At 39.3% G+C, this 23,115-nt stretch overlaps 1 protein-coding gene across 9 annotated transcripts in view; it reads right to left on the bottom strand.

Annotated features, from left to right (window-relative positions):
- The window catches only part of CDK12 (cyclin dependent kinase 12), a 63,040-nt gene extending 49,499 nt beyond the window's left edge, over positions 1-13,541 (bottom strand). For 8 of the 9 annotated variants that reach the window (XR_006341288.1, XR_006341290.1, XR_006341289.1 and 5 more), the window contains exons 1-3: positions 11,933-13,541; positions 6,393-7,277; positions 284-460 (exon numbers count right to left, since the gene is read on the bottom strand). Coding sequence is in view for 6 of the 9 variants with exons in the window: in XM_043904407.1 (XP_043760342.1) it covers positions 284-460; positions 6,393-7,277; positions 11,933-12,978 (2,108 nt within the window). In the remaining 3 variants the exon portion in view is untranslated. The remainder of the gene's footprint in view (positions 1-283; positions 461-6,392; positions 7,278-11,932) is intronic. The other variant, XM_043904404.1, reaches the window with a different exon arrangement.
- Positions 13,542-23,115: the final 9,574 nt, after the last annotated feature.

The following is a 23,115-nucleotide window of genomic DNA, read 5'->3' as shown; positions in this document are numbered from 1 at the left end:
TTAATATGTACATGGTTGACATCCTCTGTATAAAAGGATATTTTTCCTCTTTAATACTCTAAGTTGTATGAACTCAAAAGATACCGTGGGATCAATGTTCATGGTAAACTTGAATTTGGGAAATTGTTACTTTTCTAAAAAACATGACAAGGTATCTGGGGATGTAGATGAAATAATTTTATCTGTGAAAATAAAGGAAGATCTACATTAGGCCCAATCCTCTATGATCCTAATGGTGTAGGTTGTGGGCCAAAGGTAGGGTTGGATCCTGCCAAAAACTCACTTTGGTCTCTTTTTGTATGGTTGCTGAGGTGGTGTGATTGCCTTTGGTTCTGGGGAGTCTGGGGGAGATGGATCCCCACCAGGGAGCTCTGGAGGGAGAGGGAGGTCTGTGAGTAGGTGCCGTGGTCTTTGTTCTTTCTCTTTCTTCACAGGTTTTGAAGGTATAGTTTCTTTCGGACTAAACAACAGAGAGGAAAAAAAGAAAAAGATCACAATTACTTAAAGAATGTGCAAATAAAACTCAAAGATTGTAATGTCTGGTTATTAAGAGATTACAAAGATTTTACTTTTAAGGGAAAAGCCCCTGTAATATAACATAAAGAAATGGAGTTAATCACAAAGAGACTTGGATTTTGCAAAGAGAAATCTATAGTATGTTAAAAAAAAAAAAAAAAAGACCTGGGATATTATTTGTAGAAACTTTAATAAACTCTTTAATGTCCTCCCGAAGATGCTATCTGGATTTTTATTGAGATGAAATAAAATACAGGAAGTTATAATCTTAAATTTACAAAGCACCATGGCAACCTGCGTAGTCACCAAACCTGCTCTAAAGATTTCAATAATGATGGAAAGCCCAACAGTGTAATACTACTATGTTACTAAAGATATGGAGAGAAACTTGGAAAAAGCAAAGAGTATTTTAGAGTGTTTTGTAAGAAATACAGCTAAGCTGGAAATCAAAATAAATGAAAAATTCACTGATTTATTCTACTGGTTGGGAAGAAAAGGCAATCATATTCAACTACCCAAAATGGATAAATAACCCTCAAACTAAGAATCTAAGGAGAACGAGTCCAAGAGACTATTTCATAATCATTAAAGCACTGGTGGCTCAAATGGTAATGGTAAAGAACCTTCCTGCCAATGCTGAAGACATGGGTTCAATCCCTGGGTTGGGAAGATCCCCAGAAGGAAATGGCAACCCATGCCAGTATTTTTGCCTGGGAAATTTCATGGAAAAAGGAGCCTAGTGGGCTACAGTTCACAGGGTCACAAGAGTCAGACACAACAATGACTAAACAACAACAACAAAGTACTGGCAGCAGAAAGCCTCTCCAACTAATTATAATAGTCAGCAGGGGAACAAAAGGGATGGCTTTTCTGGAATAGATTAGAAAATTCAATTTTCAGATCTAATTTTTTAACCACCTCTACTTATGAGTAAAAGAAGGATTTTGTGCCATTCATGTCCTCAGAAAAGACAGGCAGCATACTAATTCATGTATAGAAATAAAACCACGATAGTCTTTTGTATTCCATCACAGTATCAGAAGATTAAAAAGGATTTGAGAATCCTAACCACAGTAGGAACCTCTTCTACTTTTTCAGCAAATAATAAGAGAAAACTTTCATAAATACTACATAGAACCATAAATGCATCTAAGGGATAATACAGCTTGCAACATATCTTTTTAAAGCATACTGCTACCTTCAGTGTGTGAAACACAATCTCAAAAGCTACTACTTCCTATTATTTTTCATCATTTTAATCTCAAAAATCATACAAAATAACAGAATCTAGTTTGTACCGTATCAACCAGAACTGGCGTAGTCAAGGTAGAGCAAAACAATCATCTGAAATTTTCTGTTAAATTACTGATAGTGATGAACACACACCAACTTGCAGTAAGATTTTTCTACCCTGAAACAAAGTCTGTTACAAGAAAACTCTTGGGTCAGGATGTCAATAGATTTTTTAAAATTTCCCCAATTTTTAAGACATTCAGAAAAGAAAATTCCTAATTTTTCAATTACTATGTCAAAATACTTTTTATAAACTTTAATTCATGATTCAAAAATAAAGTTCAGCTTGGTAGTGTGTCACTAGAATTAAATTAACTGAATTTTTTCACCATCATTTCATGTAAGTTCAGTCTATATTTTACATTTACATCTTATTTTCTCCAAAATTTACTTTATGAGTTCAAATATTATTTGCTATTGTGAAGATGTACATTGCTTCTGAAAAAATTTATTTGAGTATGCTATTTCAAGAAAGAATTGAGTGTTTGATGGGATATGTACTACCAGTTTAGAGCACACAAGTTAAACAGAGGTTAAATTTTGTTTCAACAAATTCCACATGCCAAAAACCTTGCAATAATGATGTATAAAATAAAAATGATAAAATTTCAATGCTTAGCAATATTATGGTCTTTAGCCTTTAGTGTAGGGTACTCACTAAAATAAAGCTCTATATAGTTCTGAGAACATATGGTAGATGCAGAGAGGGTCTAACATAGTGGAAGAAATATTGAACACCTAAGCCATTACTTGAAGATTCAGTACCAGAAAGAACTAATTGACTCTATCAATATCAGTATTTCCTGCTTCTCCGTTTATACCAGTAGATGGGTTCACTCATGGAGACAAAGTTGCATTAATGCCTGTGTATAACTAAAAAAAAAAAAGTTGTCAAATCCCAGAGTACTCAAATTTTAAAATATGGATAGTCTCTTGGAATTTATGATGCTGGAATTTATTCTGTAGGTACAATGTAAATGCCTCTTATAGGTCTTTACTGTTAATTAAAAAAAAAAATGAATTTACACATGAACTACACAAAAAGAAAATTAACTTGTTTTTGGGCCATGTCACACAGCTTGTAGGTTCTCAATTCCCTGACCAGGGATGGAACTTGGGCCCACAGCAGTGGAAGCTTGGAGTCCTAACCAGTGAAAAGTCAGGGAATTCCCCAAAATTAATTTTTGTAATTTTCAAATTTAAAATAAACTACTTTAAATATCCCCATCCCTGATGGCTCAGTGAATAAAGAATCTGCCGGCAATGCAGCAGACACAGGAGACATGGGCTCAATCCCTGGGTTGGGAAGATTCCCTGGAGGAAGAAATGGCAACACACTCCAGTATTCTTGCTTGGGAAATCCCATGGACAGAGGAGACTGGGTGACTAAACATGCACTTTAAATATGGTCATTTATCTCCTTCCTCTTCAAGAAGGTTGTTTAAAAAGTTTGATTTTTATAAACTTCTATAAACTTCTATTAAAATTTGAATGAACACATTAAAAACATTCTATTAGCATTCTAATAAAATAGAAATAGAAAATAAGCATTCTATTAGCAAAATCCTAAATTCAAATCTGACATTTAATAGGTCTTTTATACAAGAGTTCAGTACTTTAAAAATACAGCCTTTAAGAATCTTGTAGACTCTACTCAAGTCTGATAAAACTCCAGATGAACCAGGCTATTCAAAAAATAGAGAAGAAAACAACATTTTAAAAACCCTACATGGTTAACTGAAAATTTAAAGAAGAGTATACAGATGATTGGACTTCCCAGGTGGCTCAGTGGTAAAGAACCTGCCTACCAATGCAGGAGACATAAGAGATGCAGGTTTGATCACTGGGTCAGGAAGATCCCCTGGAGGAGGGCATGGCAACCCACTCCAGTATTCTTGCCTGGAGAATCCCACTGACAGAGACACGGGGCAGGGGGAGTTACAGTCTGTAGGGTCGCACAGAGTCGGACACAACTGAAGCAATTTAGCCGCATGCATATGGATGATCTCCTTAAAAGAAACATATCTCCATGAACAGTTATGTCTGTGAAGAATGCATTATATGAAAGTGGATGTTTGGAAGCCTTTGCTTCTAGAAACCAAGAATTGTAGACTGTCAATCAGAAAGGTTTTTGCAAATACCATTAATTAAATTCACTCTTCCATTTGATACCTGGGTCTATATACTTCTGCTCAATATATATACTATATATATATACACACACACACATACGTTTGAAAGAGAGATTAATTCTTTTCCCAAAAGGACAAATCCTCTAATACAAGCTTTATATCATCCATGTGACAAATAATTTCTTAACTACATGCCCAATTTCATTTCACACAAGCCCTGACCCTGGTTCCTTCAGCAGTTTTACTTATTCAAATAATCAATATTTAATGACTGCATTCTATGTTTTATGTTTAAAGTACTACAGGCCATAAAAAAATGTATAAGTCACATTTTCAACATTTAAGCTCCTGCAGTCTTCTATGACATAAAGTACAGAGGAATAGAAGTTCCATTCACAACTTTCAGATTTCTTCCTAAAAAGTCTTCTTACATAAAATTATTTTTTTGGGACTTCCCTGGCAGTTCAATGGTTAAGATTCAGCACTTCCTATGCAGGGGGCACAAGTGTGATCCCTGGTTGAGTAACTAGGGTCCCAAATGCCACACAGACAAAAAAACTTTTTTTTAAATTAATAAACAAATGTTTTTCATGTGAAAGGTACAGCTGGTACATGGAAGGAGTGGCACCAAATAAGTAAATGAAGACAAAAACAGAAAAGCCATCTTGAGTTTTAAGTTAGTACATAGTGAAAAAATAAAACGATATTGGAAGAAATCTTCACTTCCATTTTTCTACCTTTAATAAGGACTATTAAATGAAACAGTTATACTTTTGGAATCAGAATTAATATGTAACGAAAATAATTTTTCTCACTTCTCTCTCGCGAGTGTTCTTAAAGACTGTTACACATACTCAAATAAGCACTGAATGGTCTTACTTTACCCTTCATTTAGAATCTGAAAGATAGAAATCTCTATGTGCCTTCTATCAAAATGGTTCCACCTCCGCAAATCTGCACTCTACCCTGACTCATGGTAGACAGGTTCAATGTCTACTTGGTTAGCCAAGTAAACATTTCAAAAGGAAGATTCCTAGCCACACTGATATGATTCTAGCCACTATGTAAACTAATATTTAAACAAGGTTCCCGTGGAAAGATAGTGGCCTAGATTCCCTCTGGATGACTTCTTTTTCAACAAAACTACAAAAATATATATTTTGTATCTATGATAAGTATATTGTGTACCTCAAACAAATTTTTCTACATAAATTTCAGGTTCTTTTCTTCTCCTTTGTAGTTCTCAGGATGTGGCAGAATTCATTAATACCTATTAATATTAGAAAGAGCATGTGGAATTTTTCTTTAAAATCATATTTACCACTATATATAGTAATGGAGCCATTCATTTAAATAGTCTCTTTTCCCATCATTTATTGCACTTGCACCTTCTAAAAAAGCACAGAGAGTAGTCTGAAAAAATATAGACCTAAAGGGCTGAAATGTATCACTATTTAAACTACTGCTGTCACCTGGAAAGTAATGGAAGCTTGGGAATTCATCTGGGATGCACAACTGATAATATTTATTTCTGTGCTTATGATGGTATTAAGTGAAACTCATATTCTCTATAACAAGAGGGCAGAATCTCCATAGAAAAAACAATAACCCGAAGACTGCCAAGGTATATGTCACTGCTCTATCAAGTTTGGTTATACTTGCCTAGCTAGGCCCACCAAGAAATTAAACAAATGTATTTCCTAATGCCGTCCATGAAATCAGATTTGTGCTTCAAATCATTTCAGGTCTCAATACTCAGAGGACTCATTAAAATGAGAGCTCTTCTTATCACTACACTGTGAATTTATATTCTAATTAGCAAAGACTCTACATATTGTTCTTTTCCTTCTTAAGGATAATCTTTTTAAAGCATCAAGATGGAAAAAAGTCAATTTAAAAGACATTTTGGGGACCACTTAGGATATTATTATTATTGATATGCTACTGATATTATTCAATAAATGAATGTTTTTTAGGGTGATAAAGGTATTGTGATTATATAGGAAAGTGTTCTTAGTAGGAGAGACATGCTAAACTATTAAAAAATGTCATAATATCTATAGTTCAAAAAAATAAGGCAAAAAATTAACAACTGGTCAATCTAGGTGAAGGGCAAACAGGTGTTAATTTTTCTGTAGCAATGTAATACTAAAATTTTCAACATAAAAATTTAAGGATAAAAACACATGATTTTTAAAAGTTTAAATCAAAATTATTGATACTCTTGTGAGAAAAAGAATTACTAGACCTCAAACTGTAATTCTCTTTTCCTAATCATGTCATACATAAGGACTTTTTCCACTGAAAACCAAACATCACAGGCATTTCCTATTCATGAAAGCATTCTAAACAGACATGCATCAGAACAATTTTGACAAAGGCTTGAGAACAGAAACTACATTACACTTAGATCAAGAGGGTTAAAATTTCCCAGTTAACTACAGGACTTACCTATCCATGTCATCATCTCCCAGTAATAAGGGTGGGAGGGGCAAAGGAGGCAACGTTGAAGTTTTTAGGTGTGGAATAGCAGCTGTTACAGATACTTGAGTCTTCACAGAAACCTGTACAGGGGGCTGAGAATTTGCCTGAGAGGGCAGAGTAGATGTCCTTGGATGAACAGAGGGGGGCAAAGTTGAAGTACTTGAAGAAAGAACCTGACTAAGTGTTGGCTGGGGAGGAGGCAGAGGTGGCTGCTGTGAAATAGCTGGCAGTGGAGGCAAAGGTGGCAAGGGGGGTGTCTGTGGTGGAGGGGTAGTAGTTGGTAAAGGAGGTGGAGAAGTAACTGTGGGAAGAGGTGGAAGGGTCTCCTTTTCAGATGTCTCTGTCTCTTTTGGAGTAACAATCTCCTCTTTCAGTGCTACAGGTTTAGAGTCTCTTGTTCCCTGTACTTTCGTATCTTTAGGAACAGGATGCTTCTCAGAGTTCTCATCCAACTTCACTTTCCCTGTATCTAAAGAATTTTTGACCTCTGTGTTTAGATGTGTTACATTCACCAGTTCAGTATCTGGGGCAGATTTTTCCAATTTTACACCTCTGGGTAACTTTTTAGGCTCCAAGCCTGAATCCTTAGCCTCTACTGAACTGTTTTCTTTTCTAGGCAAAAATATAGGTGAACCCTTGGATTCCTTCCCATCCATTTTTGCTGCTGCAGCAGCTGCTGCTCTTTCCTTCTTTTTCCTACTGAGTTCAGCTCCCAAGCTGGAGTTCAATGGAAGCCTGACAGGTGAGATACTGGAATGTCGACTGCGTGACCCGGATCTCTTCTTTTTACTGTGAGAAGATGAGTGTCTTGAATATGCAGGACTTCTACTTCTAGACTTCATTGATTTTCTACTGGAAAAAGAAAAAAAATTTTTAATGGATAGACTATAGTAATATGGAAGAAAATAGTTAAACTATGAAGAACTGTAACTAAAAAAACCCAGTTTGAGTACTTAGCAATCTTAAAATAGATTGTTGTTGTTGTTGTTCAGTCGCTCAATCCTGTCTGACTCTTTGCGACCCCATGGACTGCAGCACACCAGGCCTCCTTGTCCTTCACTATCTCCCAGAGTTTGCTCAAATTCATGTTCATTGAGTCGGTGATGCTATCTAATCATCTCATCCTCTGCCACCCTTTTCTCCTCCTGCCCTCAATCTTTCCCAGCATCAGAGCCTTTTTCAATAAGTTGGCTCTTCACATTAGGTGGCCAAAGTATTAGAGTTTCAGCTTTAGCATCATCAGTCCTTCCTATGAATATTCAGGGTTGATTTCTTTTAGGATTGACTGGTTTGATTGCCTTGCAGTCCATGGCACCCACTCTCAAGAGTCTTCTCCAGCACCACAATTCGAAAGCATCAATTCTTTGGCACTCAGCCTTCTTTATGGTCCAACTCTCACATCCATACATGACTAATGGGAAAACCATACCTTCGACTATACAGACCTTTGTCGGCAAAGTGATGTCTTTGCTTTTTAATATGTTGTCTAAGTTTGTCATAGCTTTCCTTCCAAGGAGCAAGTGTCTCTTACTTTCACGGCTGCAGTCACCGTTTCCGAAGTGATTTTTGGAGCCCAAGAAAATAAAATCTGTCACTGCTTCCATTTTTTTCCCCTTCTATTTGCCATGAAGTGATGGGACTGGATGGTACCATCAAATAATAATAATAATAATGTATCAATATTGGTTCATTAATTATAACAAATATAAGATATTAATAATAGGGGAAACTGAGTTTGAGGATATGAAAGAATTCTTTGTACTAGGGTCACAATTTTTCTATAAATTTAAAAATGTTCTTTACTTTAAAAAATGGATTAGAAGGAAATAAATCCTTCATGGTAACATATTTCAGTCATATAATCTAAAAATTATCCCCTACTTATTCAACTGAAAGAAGATGGATATTTTTTCCCATGTAAGAAAATATGCACATTCATGATTACTTTTAGAATTTTGTTTTAAATATCTGATAAAGTGAAAACATGATTTTTAAAAGTTATACTTAATGCTAAACATAGTAACCAGCACACTTCACCAAAACCTAAAATTTTAAACTAGAGAGCTAACTAATTGAGAAATCCCAGGAAAAGATTTTGTTCCTGAATCCTTAGTTTATAATTATGTTGTGCCTATATTAAACAAACTCCCAAGATACAAGATTTAGGATTTACAAGCTACATAAACTGGAGGAACTGTCTTGCCAAAATAATTTATTAGACGTTCTTAAAACTATGATGGCTTCTAATACTTTCAAATATAAAATGATTTCCAATAAACATTTTAGAAATTCATAAAGCAAGGTATTATTGCATGTTCAACTTATTTTCTCCATTATTAAGAAAGGATTGGGAAGTAAAATCTGGGAATCTAAAGGCAGATTATTCTAAATTAAAATCCAACCCCCCCTTAATTCTTTTTGCTTTTTAATATAAAAAGTCAAATATGCTACCAGCCATCTCAGGTAGTGCTAGTGGTAAAGAACTTGCCTGCCAATGCAGGAGACACAAGAGACGCAGGTTCGACCCTTGGGTCAGGAAAATCCCCTGGAGGAGGGCATGGCAACCCACTCCAGTATTCTTGCCAGAAGAATCCCCATGGACAGAGGAGCCCGGCAGGCTACAATCCATGGGGTCACAAAGAGTCGGACACAACTGAAGGAACTTAGCAGGCACACAATGTGTCCAAGTATGACTGGGCAAAACATAATTTGTCCAATAATCTAAAACAAATTGTTCCCATTTCAGATCTTCAATATCTCCCTTTTATGGTTGATCATTGGTAAGACTGATGTAATTCAAAATGTTTCAAAACAAATAGCATATACATGGTAGGGGAAACAACTCACATGATGTTAGTCATGATTTTCTTATACTCATAATGCCTTTTGGAAATTTTCTTACAAAAGTTAATTAAAATATAAAATAATCACTGGAATTAAACATCATCATTTATATCAACATGAGGATACAAGACCAAACTAGTTAAACGGATTTACTAAATACCCAGTTACTCTTAAGAAAACTAATACATCTCCTGTAAATAAAGTGGCTAAAACTAGAGGCTTTTTCTGAATTACAGACTGGGTTGAAACATGATCTCAGGAAAACACTAAGTAATGTCAGAAACATGCTCTACAACCCACTGTTTCTTTCAGCATGACTAAATCTTCCTAAAGAACTCTGCTACAAATCCTTCAACTTCTGAACAGAATCTTACTGTTAATAGGACATTTGGATGGCTATAAGTTACAGAAATGTTAAAGTTGAGGTCCAGATCCACTCTTTAAGGAAAAAAGGGGGTAAAAAGGGGACAACAAATAGGTAAATTGTCTTCAAACAGTGAACAAAACTGTCTTTAAAAACAAATATATTTTCCCCCTGAATTAACCTAGCTTCCACCCATTTGAAATGAACTTGCTACTATTAATCACTAATTTGGTGGATGCAAAGACCTTCAAAGTTTCTCTCAAAGCATCTTCAGTCTTTAAAAATGATATCACTTGTTTAATTCTAACTGTCTCTCTCAAGGAAAAAAAAAAAAAAAATAACCGAGAAGACCATAAAAGGGATCTATATGTTCCCTACTCTAAGAAACTGAATGAGGAAAAATATGTACATATGCACATACCGCACACCTATAAACATGTAATGCTCTTTACTAGCCAACTAAAAATGTGCATGTGACTCCAGGATTATTATTTACTGTTTATATTTGTGTCCTATAGGATCATGTTGTATTTTCAATTTTTTCTTGATTTATTTTTACCATTACTGCACTAATTTCAACTAAGTGAGTATAGGAAGAGAGAACTTGAGATTTGAATCCAAAAGGAATTATTGTAAAAGCAGCTTGTTTTTTACTGAAACTTGTTTTAGCCTCAATGCAATTCTGTATTCTCAAACCCTCTAACAATCAAAATCCCCAGAACAGCCTTAATGAAACTACTCCCCCAAGAAAACAAATATTCTGAGACTATTTCTTAGGCGTCGGTAAAAAAAACTAAGCAATTTTACAAATAGTACACTTAAGACATCTACTTAACTGCATATAAATTTACTTCTCATTCCTCCAGAAAAAAAAAAGTGATGTTAGCTAGCTAATGGTGTACATGCTAAAGTGTTTATAGTGAAGTATACTGATGTATGCAACTTACACTGAGATGAATCAAAACAAATGAAGATGGCTTGATGAAGAGATGGATAAAATGTATATCAAGTATTAACTGCAGAATCTAGGTGGTACATATTTGAGTCCTGACTACAATATAAAATGGAGGGGGAAAGCCTAAGGAACTTCATACTCTGACAGCTAGGAACTCTTGTAACTTGATGAATTCAAACTAGTTTATGAATAATTATAACTTTAAGCCAGCAAAAATTACTCACAGTGCCATATAAAAAACATGGCATGGATTTTTTTCAAATTAGCATAATTTCTCTACTAGTTTTCAACATTTTTCTCACTCACTGACAGAATTTACTGACCAGGCACTGTACCTGGCTATGCACTCATATTTACTAATTAAATCTCGCAACTCTAGAACTAAGTAGTTATTACTCTCATTTCACACACAGAGAAATTAAATTATATGCCAAAGGTTACAAAACAAGATTAGGATTCCACTCAGATGTGACTCCTAAGCCCAAATTCTCCTTTTGTGGAAAATGGTAAGACTACAAAGAGGGAGGTACATACACCTCATCACTTAGGAACAAGAACAGTTTTCTGTAGACAATTCACTCCAACAATTAAATTTCAAACTAACATGCCTTTATCACCAAAAATATCACAGTGAAGATACTATTAGCATTTTTTTAAAAGAAAGATTCTGAAAACTGCTGTGGTCACAAGATAGGTCAATGGTGACACTTGTAAAGAAAATCGAAGTATCCTTGGAACCAATTTCTGCCTGGTTATACCATAAAAGGGAAGAACTAATCAGCTTAATTCCCACTAGAAACATCAAAGATGGGAGTCTTTTGTAAGTTATCAAAAAAAAAAAAAAAACAAACCTGTCTATTAGGAAATAAACTTACAGGTTTGGAGACACAGTGGACAACACAAATGGTAGATGACCTAGGAAAACAGCCTCAAATAACACAAATGAAATCTCCAATCAGGTCCAATGAAGCCTAAAGCACTAATTCCAAAGTGATTTTTGAAAAGTTAAGATAAAACAACCGAAATAACTGGATAAACTCTGGGAACCAGTATCAACTCCACGCATTCAGTAAGCAGAAGCCTATGATTTTTCTCACATAGGAGCTTGCAGCTGAAGGTCCCAGCACTGGAAGTACCTACCTTTAGCAGCTTTAGGCATGTGATCTCTCCTCTTCAATTCTGAGTTAAGAGGAGACCAGTCTCACCTACATTATGACTAGTCAACAGCAAAGTGTTCTAGACAATGCCAAACACTGGGGGCTTCCACAAAACGTTAACAGGTCTAACCCCCAGTTCCTCATAAGCCATAGTAGGAAAGAACGGACTGTTAGACAAATAGCTTACCTGGGAAGTGGACTCCGGCTCAGAGAGCGCTTGCTCAGAAAAGGGCTGCTGGACCGCCTTCGACCGTAGGGACTGGGTGATCTCCCACTGTAAGAGCCACTCCTTTCATAGCTGGAAGAACGTCGCCGGCTATAGGGACTCACAGACCTCTGTCGTCTACTGTAGGGGCTGGGTGACCGAGTGCTGGACTGGTAGGCAGAAGGCTCCTTGTAAGGTGGGCTGATTGACGGCCTTCTAGAGGTACTTCCCGGACTCTTCTTGTAGGAGTCGTAATTGCTAGAGGTGTGAGATCTCGGGGGACTAAGGTCATAATCTTGGCCGTAAGAAGCTCCGGAGGGGCTATCATCTTGCTTGGGGCTGTCGGACCACTTCCGGTGGGGACTCCTGGATCTCCGTTTGGGGCTGTCCACGGTTTTGTAACTTTTGGGTGTTTCCCTTTTCCGATGACTTTTACTTCGGTCTTTGTGTCCCGACTTCAACTCACGTTCTTTCCGGGTCTTCTCTTTATGGAGTTTGGATGACCTGGATTCCTTGCTGCTGCTTTTCGAGATCTGCGCCTTCCCGCGGTCATCATTCTCCTCATTTGAACGCTTTGAACTTCCTGATATCCGGTCCTTCGTCGAGCCCGACTTGCTGGAGGCTTCCAGGTTTTTTTCTTTCTCTGTCTGTTTAGTTTTTAATAAGTCGCGGGTACGTCGGTGCTGGTGGTGACGGTGCTTATGCAGGCGGTCGCTGCGATCAGTCCCGCGACGTTCATCATTTTCCCTCCGGTCCAGTTTGAAAGCCAGGTCGTCAGAGAAGGTATCGGAATCAGAGCTAATGTCATCATATTCCACCAAAGGTTTGATAACCGTGCCCAAAGGTGTTGCTTCGGGTGTCACCAATCCCATGTCTTTGGAGTGCTTGGACTTATGCCGCTTGTGCTTCGACCCCAAGCGGTGACGCTCTCTGCTGTTGGAGCTGCCACCTCCCGATGACGGCTGCAAAGTTCCAGAAGCTCCCCCACTCCCGTCCTTCTTGCCCCCATGTCTCTCTGGATTGGGCATTCCCTTTCCCCTGGCCTCAAAAAGGGGAAAAAGTTCCCCAGCACTCCAAAAAGTAACCCCCACCCTCCCCCCCAGCCCCACGCCTACCAAAGCGCCCCTACAAGGGGGTGGGGAGGGAAGGGACGGTAGTCCAGGCTCCTCCTCCCTCCCGTCTCCTCAGCACCCTCCTACATGAGGTGGGGGTGAAGGAGCCAAGGAAGAAATGAGAGTTCCTCAGCAGTGGAGTTGCGAGACAAGTAGCTGCTCGAATCTGTTTCTCCTCCCCACGCAGAGCCAATCCTCGGGCCCAGACGCCGGGGAGGTCGAAGAAGTAGGAAGCCGACGGCCCGGTGCTGTGTGGCCGACTCTGGCTCTGGGGCCCTGTGAGGACTGCGCGGGCCCTTCCCCTACCCGGTAGCCCGGCTCGGGGCGGCTTCCTGTCGCTGGGGTCCCGCGGCCTAGGTGCCTCACGCCCCTTTTGTCCCTCGCTCCTGAGGGAGCCCCTTCTCTAGCTTCCGCCTCACCTAAGTACCTCACACACTCGGCCCCTCACACAGACTCACAGTCACACACTAGGTTAAACCGAAACGGCACTAGGAGGAAGGCGGGGGGAGGGGGGGTAATCCCAAGAAATACCGCGAGAATCTTCAGTAATCTCGCGGTATTTCGTGCTTCCTTTTCACCTCTCGCCGCTGCTAGCTCAAACAACGCGAGAGCAGGTCTCCAGCCAGAGGAGCATTCCGCCAGATTCTCGCGATAAGAACTGGGCTCGCCATTTGAGCAAATCTTTATTTAAACGAACCAGGGAGAATTTTTTAACTTGAAACTTTATTGATAACTCATTGAACAAGTACATTTTACGCTTCGGCGCAAACTAATTTTCGTGTGTGTGTGGGTGCGTGTGCGTGTGTGTGTGTGTATGTGTGTAATGCTTAGTCGCTCAGTCTTGTCCGGTTCTTTGCGACCTCTTGGACTATATAGCCGGCCTCTGTCCTTGGGATTCTCCAGGCGAGAATCCTGGAGTGGGTTGCCATTCCTTTGTCCAGGAGATGTTCCCCACCCAAGGATCGAACCCGGGTCTCCTGCATTGCAGGTGTATCTTTAACGTCTGCGCCACCAGGGAAGCCCCAATTTTTGCATACTCTATACAACTTCTTTAAGTATCAGCATGTTAATATTCCCAACTGGATAAAGGGCCAATGTGGTGCTATTTCAACCCAAGTCCGTAAGTATTAACAATTCTTCCAACTTGTGTAGCCTATACAACTACGTGCTAAATTATTACTGACTCTCATTGTACCCTGCAAAACACGATTTGCCTCATCCCTGTTTTAAAGATAAGGAAACCAGACTCAGATGCTCTCACTGCCAGGACCCCCGGTTCTGTCAGTGGTGGGGGAACTAGGATCCCACCAGCCATGCATCTAGGCCAAAGAAAAAGGAAGAACTAACAACTTTTTAATCATCTGTGGAAGTAAAATTAATACTGTCAAGAAAAAAAAAGTACAGAATTTAGTACTTGAACGCAGGTGTGGTGACTTACTCATTGCTGCAAAAGGGCCTGGATGTGAAGGTGTCCACCATTGTCTAACATGATGGCAGATGGCAGGAAATTTAATGAGTCAATTAGAGGAAGTGACTGGTCAGCCTTATTAAACATTGGCATGAGTTCAGCAAAATTACTGATATTTTTTTAATCTTTTAAATGAGATCAAGTATTTGACCCAGGATGCACCCACAACACACCCACAACAAAATGGAAAAGTGGGGATGGCAGAAATAATTGTGATGATGTGTCAAATAAAATATTGAAGAATAAAATTCATCATCCAAATTAATCCACCATCATATCAGCAGCAGTTTGAGTGTTTGAGTGTTTGAGTGATGGGGCTGGATTTCATTATTTTTTTTGTCAAGTAAACCCTTTGTTTTTAATTAATTTATTTTTATTTGGAGGATAATTGCCTTACAGTATTGTGTTGGTTTCTGCCATACATCAACAGGAGTCAGCCATAGGTATACATAGTCTCCTCCATCTTGAACCTCCCTCCCTCTTTCCACCCCGTCCCACTGCTTACCATTCCAGCAGTAGAAACTTTATTTTTTTTTATTAATTTTTATTACAGTATAGTTGGTTTACAATGTTATGTTAGTTTCTGCTGTACAGCAAAGTGAATCAATTATACATTTACATATGCGTGTGTGTGTTAGTCGCTCAGTCGTGTCCGACTCTCCGACCCCGTGACTGTAGCCCGCCAGGCTCCTCTGTCCATGGGGATTCTCCAGGCAAGAATACTGGAGGGGACAGCCATTCCTTTCTCCAGAGAATCTTCCCGACCCAGGGATCGAACCCTGGTCTCCTGCATTGCAGGCAGATTCTTTACCGTTTGAGCTACAGGGAAGTCCACGTTTACATTATCCACTCTTTTTTAGATTTCCTTCCCACTTAGGCCACCAGCCACCACCCATCACTCAATAGGGTTCCCTGTGCTACATGGTAGGTTCTCATTAGTTATCTATTTTATACAAAAGAGAAGAAAATGGCAACCCATTTCAGTATTCTTGCTTGGAGAATTCCATGGACAGGGGAGCCTGGTAGGCTACAGTTCACGAGGTCGCAAAGAGTTGGACATGACTTAGCAACTAAACCACTACCACCACAGTGTATATATTGTTGTTCAGTCACTCAGTTGTGTCTGACTCTTTGCGACCCTGTGGACTGCAGCATGCCAGGCTTCCCTGTCCATCATCTCATGGAGCTTGCTCAAACTCCTGTCCATCGAGTCAGTGATGCCATCAAACCATTTCATCCTCTGTCGTCCCCTTCTCCTCCTACCTTCACTCTTTCCCAGCATCAGGGTCTTTTCTAATTAGTCCGCTCTTCACGTCAGGTGGCCAAAGTATCGAAGCTTCAGCTTCATCATCTGTCCTTCCAATGAATATTCAGGGTTGATTTCCTTTAGGATTGACTGGTTTGATCTCCTTGTAGTCCAAGGGACTCTCAAGAGTCTTCTCCAACACCACAGTTCAAAAGCATCAATTCTTTGGCACTCAGCCTTCTTTATGATCCAGCTCTCACATCCATACATGACTACTGGGAAAACCATAGCTATACGGACCTTTGTTGGCAAACTGATGTCTCTGCTTTTTAATACGCTGTCTAGGTTGGTCATAGCTTTTCTTCCAAGGAGCAAGTGTCTTTTAATTTCATGGCTGCAGTCACCATCTGCAGTGATTTTAGAGCCCTAGAAAATAAAGTCTGTCACTGTTTCCATTGTTTCCCCATCTATTTGCCATGAAGTGATGGGACCAGATGCAATGATCTTAGTTTTTTGCATGTTGAGTTTTAAGCAAGCTTTTTCATTGTCCTCTTTCACCTTCATCAAGAGGCTCTTTACTTCCTGGCATAAGGGTGGTGTAATCTGCATATCTGAGGTTACTGATATTTCTCCTGGCAATCTTGATTCCAGCTTGGGATTCATCCAGCCTGGCATTTCACATGATGTACTCTGCATAGAAGTTAAATAGGCAGGGTTACAATATTCAGCCTTGACGTACTCCTTTCCCAATTTGGAACCAGTCTGTTGTTCCATGTTCGGTTCTAACTGTTGCTTCTTGACCTGCATATTGGTTTCTCAGGAGGCAGGTAAGTTGGTCTGGTATTCCCATTTCTTTCAGAATTTTCCACAATTTGTTTTGATCCACACAGTCAAAGGCTTTAGCATAGTCAGTGAAGCAGAAGTAGATGTTTTTCTGGAATTCTCTTGTTTTTTCCTGTGATCCATCAGATGTTGGCAAGTTGATCTCTGGTTCCTCTGACTTTTCTAAATCCAACTGGAACATCTGTAAGTTCTCGGTTCACATATTGTTGAAGCCTAACTTGGAGAATTTTGAGCATTACTTGCTAGTGTGTGAAATGAGTGCAGTTCTGTGGTAGTTTGAACATTCTTTGGCATTGCCTTTCTTTGAGTTTGGAATGAAAACTGACATTTTCCAGTCCTGTGGCCACTGCTGAATTTTCCAAATTTGCTGGCATATTGACTGTAGCACATTCACAGCATCATCTTTTAGGATTTGAAATAGCTCAGCTGAAATTCCATCACTTCCACTAGCTTTGTTTGTAGTGGTGCTTCTTAGGCCCACTTGACGTCACACTCCAGGATGTCTGGCTCTAGGTGAGTGACCACACCTTCGTGGTTATCTGGGTCATGAAGATCTTTTTTGTATCATTCTTCTGTATATTCTTGCCACTTCTTGATATCTTCTGCTTCTATTAGGTCCATACCATTTCTGTCTTTTGTTGTGCCCATCTTTGCATGAAATGTCCTTGGTATCTCTAATTTTCTTGAAAAGATCTCTGTCTTTCCCATTCTATTGTTTTCCTCCATTTCTTTGAATTGATCACTTAGGAAGGCTTTCTCTTCTCTCCTTGCTGTTCTTTGGAACTCTGCATTCAGATGGGTATATCTTTCTTTTTCTCCTTGCCTTTCGCTTCTCTTCTTTTCTCATATATTTGTAAGGCTTCATCAGACAACCATTTTGCCTTTTTGCATTTCTTCTTGGAAATGGTTTTGATCACCGCCTCCTGTACAATATTACAAATCTCTGTCCATAGTTCTTCAGGCACTCTGTCTATCAGAATATCGATCCCAATCTCCCAGTTCGTCTCACCCACGCTTTCCCCCTTGGTAATCGTTGTTTGTTCTCTACATCTGTGACTCTATTTCTGCTTTGCCAATAAGCCATCTGTACCATTTTTCTTGAATCCACATATAAACAATGTTATACAATATTTGTTTTTCTCTTTCTGACTTATTTCACTCTGTATGACGATCTCTGGGTCCATCCATGGTTCTGCTAGTGGCATGTGGGATTTTAGTTCCCAGACCAGGGGTCAAACCTTTGCCCCCTGCGTTGTAAGGTGGGTTCTTAACCACTGGAACACCAGGGAAGTTTCAAATCCTTTCTTAATTATCTGTTTCCTGTTGAAGCAGACTATAAACCCCTAAAGAATGAATAGTGAATGAAGCGTGTTATTGAGTTTTTACAATACCTTCTATTTCTACAGCACTTTTCAATTTTCCACAGAAGTCGTTTAAACCTGTCAATAAATATCAATTAAACAAATAAATAACCTGATGAGGTGACCAGGATGAGTATTATTATATGCAACTCCTAAAGGCTGAAACTGAGACTCAGAAGGAGTTGGAGCACATTTACATTAGTAGTAAATGACAGGAGAAGGAACAGCTCTTTCTGGAATCCTAAGCACTGCACTTATTTTTTTTCTTTTTGGCCACACCGAGGGACTTTCAAGGGATTGTTCCATTCCATATATAATAGTTTGCATCTGCTAATTCCATACTCCCAGCCAAACCCACCCCCACCCATCTTCCCATGGGCAACCACAGGTCTGTTTTCTATGTCTGTGAGCCTGTTTCTGTTCCACAGATAAAGTTCATTTGTGTCATATTTTTTTTCTTTTGCCACACCTTGCAGCATGTGGGATCTAAGTTCCCCAAACAGGGATCCAACTTGTGTCCTCTGCAGAGGAAGCAAAGAGTCATAATCACTGTACCACTAGGGAAGTCCCTGTGTTGGAGAAGAGTCTTGAGAGTTCCTTGGACTGCAACAAGATCAAACCAGTCAATCCTAAAGGCAATCGACCCTGGATATTCATTGGAAGGAATGATGATGAAGCTGAAGCTCCAGTATTTTCGCTACTTGTTAAGAGCCAGCTCATTGGAAAAGACCCTGATGCTGAGAAAGATTGAAGGCGGGAGGAGAAGGGGATGACAGAGGGATGAGATGGTTGGATGGCATCACCAATTGGCATCATCAATGGATATGAGTTTGAGCAAGCTCAGGAAGATATTGAAGGACTGGGAAGCCTGGCATGATGCACCTGATGGGGTCACAGAAAGTCAGACACGACTGAGCTACTGAACGACAAAAGTTTGTCATAGCTTTTCTTCCAAGGAGCAAGCGTCTTTTAATTTCATTGCTGTTGTCACCATCCACAATGATTTTGGAGCCCAAGAAAATAAAATGGCATTATTCCATCACACACACACACACACACACACACACACACACACACACCCCATCTTGTTATCTTGTTATCCATTCGTCATCTGTCAATGGACATTTAGGTTGTTTCCATATTTTGGCTACTGTGAATAGTGCTGCTATGTCCAGATACATGTCCAGGAGTGGGATTGCTGGCTCCTATGGCAACTCTAGTTTTTTGAGGAGCCTCCTTACTGTTTTCTACAGTGGCTGCACCAATTTACATTCCCACCAACAGAGTAGGATTCCCTTTTCTTCAAGTCTCTACAGGATTTGTTATTTGTTGCCTTTTTAATGATGCCCATTCTGACCAGTGTGAGGTGGTACCTCATTGTAGGTGGTTTTTTTTTTAAAGATCTATGTATTTATTATTTATCTTATTATTTGACTGTGGTGGGTCTTTGTTGTTGCATGTGGGCTTTCTTTAGTTGTGGTGAGTGGGGACTACTCTTGTGTTAGTGTGAGGACATATTGCAGTGGCTCTCTTGTTACAGAGCACAGGCTCTGTGCAGTCTGCATGTGGGTTTCAGTCTTTGTGGCTCTTGGGCTCTAGAGAGCAGGCTCAGTAGTCGTGGTGCATGGGCTCAGTTGCTCCACAGCATGTGGGATCTTCCTGGAACAAGGACTGAACCTAGTGTCCCTTTGCACTGCAAGGCAGATTCTTAACTGCTGAACCATCAGGGAAGCCACTCATTGTAGTTTTGACTTGCACGTTTCTCTAATAATCAGCCATGTTGAACGTATCTTTCTGTGCCTGCCTGTCGGCCATCTGTGTGTCTTCTTTGGAGAAATGTCTCTTTAGTCTTCTGCCCATTTTTGCTTGGGTTGTCTTTTTGCCATTGAGTTGTATGAGCCGTTTATATATTTTGGAAGTTAAGTCCTTTTCAGTCTCTTCATTCTCAAATGCTTTCCTCCCAGTCTATAGGTTGTCTTTTTATTTTATGGTTTCCTTTGCTGTACAAAAGTTTGCAAGTTTGATTAGGTCCCTTTAAAAATTTTTTTGTTTTTATTTCTGTTGCCTTGGGAGACTGACCTAAGAAAACATTGGTACACTTTATGTCAGAGAATGTTTTGCCTATGTTCTCTTCTAGGAGTTTTATGGTGTTAGATCTTTAAGCCTTTAAGCCATTTTGACTCTCTAAAATTTTAAATACAAAACATACTATAAACTGCTGGGACTGGTCCAACAAATGGTAAGGACTGTGCCTTTGTAGAACAAGGATTGCTTCACTCTACAGGAAAACTTTGAACTCAGAAATTCCAGGGCTGCATGATTTGTTTGTTTCACTATCTCCTAGGGCAGGGAGTCAGGGTAACTCTGGGAAGCCCAAGTGGCCAGTCAGGTGATGACTGTAGTTTCCCTGTAAGTCCCCCAAAGCAAGTCAGAAAGCTTCTCTTTAGGCTCTATGCAAGAGGAAATATTTAACTAGTTATAATAATTTCCCCTCACCCCAAGTCCAATTTGTTAGTTTAGATTTTGGTTTTAAGAGCCTTTGAAGTTTCCCTCAAAGCTTAGTCATTTAAAATTTGTCCATGGTCCTCTTCTTGGTGTGTGTGTGTGTCACTTGAATTACTTTTCTTATTTAATGACATATCTCTCCTATCTTTATTTTGACTTTTTATAAAAATGGATGTCTTTAAAAAAAAATCTGTTTATTTTTATTTTTGACTGTGTTTGGGTCTTAGTTGCAGCATGGGTGATCTTTGTTGCGGTGCTCAGGCTGAGTTGCCCTGCGGCATGTGGGATCTTGGTTCCCTCACCCACTGGGGACCAAACCCCTGTCTCCTGCCTTGAGAGGCAGATTTTAATCACTGGACCACCAGGGATCTTTACTTTTATTTATTTATTTATTTTTTGGATCTTTACTTTTAGAGTACAAATTTTCAACAATGTCATTTAATCTGCATTTTCAGATGAGAAATAGTAACTTATCATTCTATTTTGTGACTAAAATTTGGTAAAGTTTATTGTTTTCAAGTTTTATATGGTTTAACAATTCCTAGCTACACTAATACAGTATTTATTGTTCACTTGTACAAAGAGCTTGCATGAGAAACTGTAGCTGTGTATTCAACAGTCATGCTTTGGACATGAGTAAATTAACAAAATATTTTTGAGTGCCTACAGTTTCAGTGACCAGTCATATTTTCAGAACTCTAAATCAGGTGAACCCATCAAGGGCTAGGGCTGTGTTGTCAAGTGTATATTACCAGCTTCAAATACACAGGTATTAGGACTGCACAGATGCTTGTTGAAACAGCATTTTGGTTTATTTTTTGGCTGCACTGGGCAGTTTGTGGGATCTTAGTGCCTGAACCAGGGATTAAACCTGGGCCCTTGGCAGTGAAAGCATGGACTCTTAACCACTGGACCACCAGGGAATTCCCACAGCATTTTATTTTTTATTTATTTTTTTTTCCCCACTCCCCACCCTCCCACAGCATTTTAAATATGAACTATCTTTGGAAATCCTCAGTTGGGTAAATCCTCTCTGTACTTCTTCAGTGTTAATATTGCTATATTTATATTCTATAATATTTGGAACATACCTTTATACTAAAAAATGTAATTATTTAAAATTAAAATTTAACTGAGTGTTCTGTTTTTAAAAAATCTGACAACCTATCAATTTGCCTCTATATATGCATTGAGTCTCTGACATGTGTCAGGAACTAGGGTAGGCAGTATCACTAGACTAGACAGTAGTGAAAGAAATAGACCCAGTGCAGCCACCCTCCTGGATTTGATAGTTTAGCAGGGAAGACAGACATTGAATACATCATCATGTACTTAATTAAGTACTGAAATAGTGTAACAGAGGACCTTATTAAGTCAGGGTTTAGAGAAAGTTTCCATCTCTAGTCGAGATCAAGAGACATTTACTTTGAGAACTATATAAGAGGGCCTCAGTGAGATGAGGCGGAATGGAGAAGGGGAAAGCCTTCCTGCAGTTAAAAAGGCCTGTTCAAGGACCTCGGGAGAGGAAGGAGTGAAGGAATTGTCTACAGGTGGAAGGTCAGTGTGGCTGGGGTTTGGCAAGGGGAGAAGAGCTAGATTTAGAGAGGAATTTTAGGGCCAGTAAAAGATTTTCCTACTAAGCCCAGGTACAATGCTAGGTAGTGGGGATTTCGAAATGAGGGGCAATTACTGCCTCAAGAAACTCTCTGTGTAGTGACTGAAAGGAATGAGGGTAAGAGGAATAGACAAGAAGTAAAATTAAATTCTACTTTCAAGGAGCATGGTTATACATATCTTTGTAGAAATAAGCATGTCACAAATAGAGATTTGTTCTTATGTCTGTTCATCTGAACTGTAGTTACCAGCAGGAATTGTTTTGGAGGATGTTTGCATATCATTTTTGAAATATGGGGAAAAGTCTGAGACTAAAAAGCCAGTGGAAATCCACTGCTAAATATCCTTACAGCAAATTAGGTAAAATCCGACTTTTCAGCAGTTATTCTCAAGGATGTACTTGAAAAAAAAAGAAAGAAAAAAAAGAGTAACCAAGTAACCTTAACTATTTTAAGAACTTCCACCCAGTGCTAGTAGAATTGTATTTTAGCCTGGCTCTTGTTCCAATGGGCAGGAACTTCTAACTTATCGGCATTACTCTAGATTTCTCTTCGTGAAAATTTACTGATACAAGAGACAGGACCACACAATTCTTTGTGATTTGTAGTGTAGAGTGTGAGCTAACCTGCTTGCTTTTACTGACTATAAAAAAAAAAAATACAATCCATTGTGAACACCTTTGGGATCCTAAATATAATTAGCAGTATCTGATGGCTGCTGAATATTCATTGGAAGGGCTGATGCTGAAGCGCCAATATTTTGGCCACCTGATTGACGCGCAGAGTCCACTCAATGAAAAAGACCCTGATGCTAGGAAGGATTGAGGGCAGGAGGAGAAGGGGAGGACAGAGGATGAGATGGTTGGATGGCATCACCGACTGAAGGGACATGAGTTTGAGCAAGCTCTGGGAGTTGGTGATGGACAGGGAAGCCTGGCCTGCTGCAGTTCATGGGGTCGGACACGACTGAGCGACTCACCTGAACTGGACTGCTGCAAACAAGTTTTTCTTAACTCA

The sequence above is a fragment of the Cervus elaphus genome, chromosome 5, assembly GCF_910594005.1.
Source record: "Cervus elaphus chromosome 5, mCerEla1.1, whole genome shotgun sequence".
NCBI classification, from domain to species: domain Eukaryota; kingdom Metazoa; phylum Chordata; class Mammalia; order Artiodactyla; family Cervidae; genus Cervus; species Cervus elaphus.
This window is presented reverse-complemented; position numbering and strand designations above follow the sequence as displayed.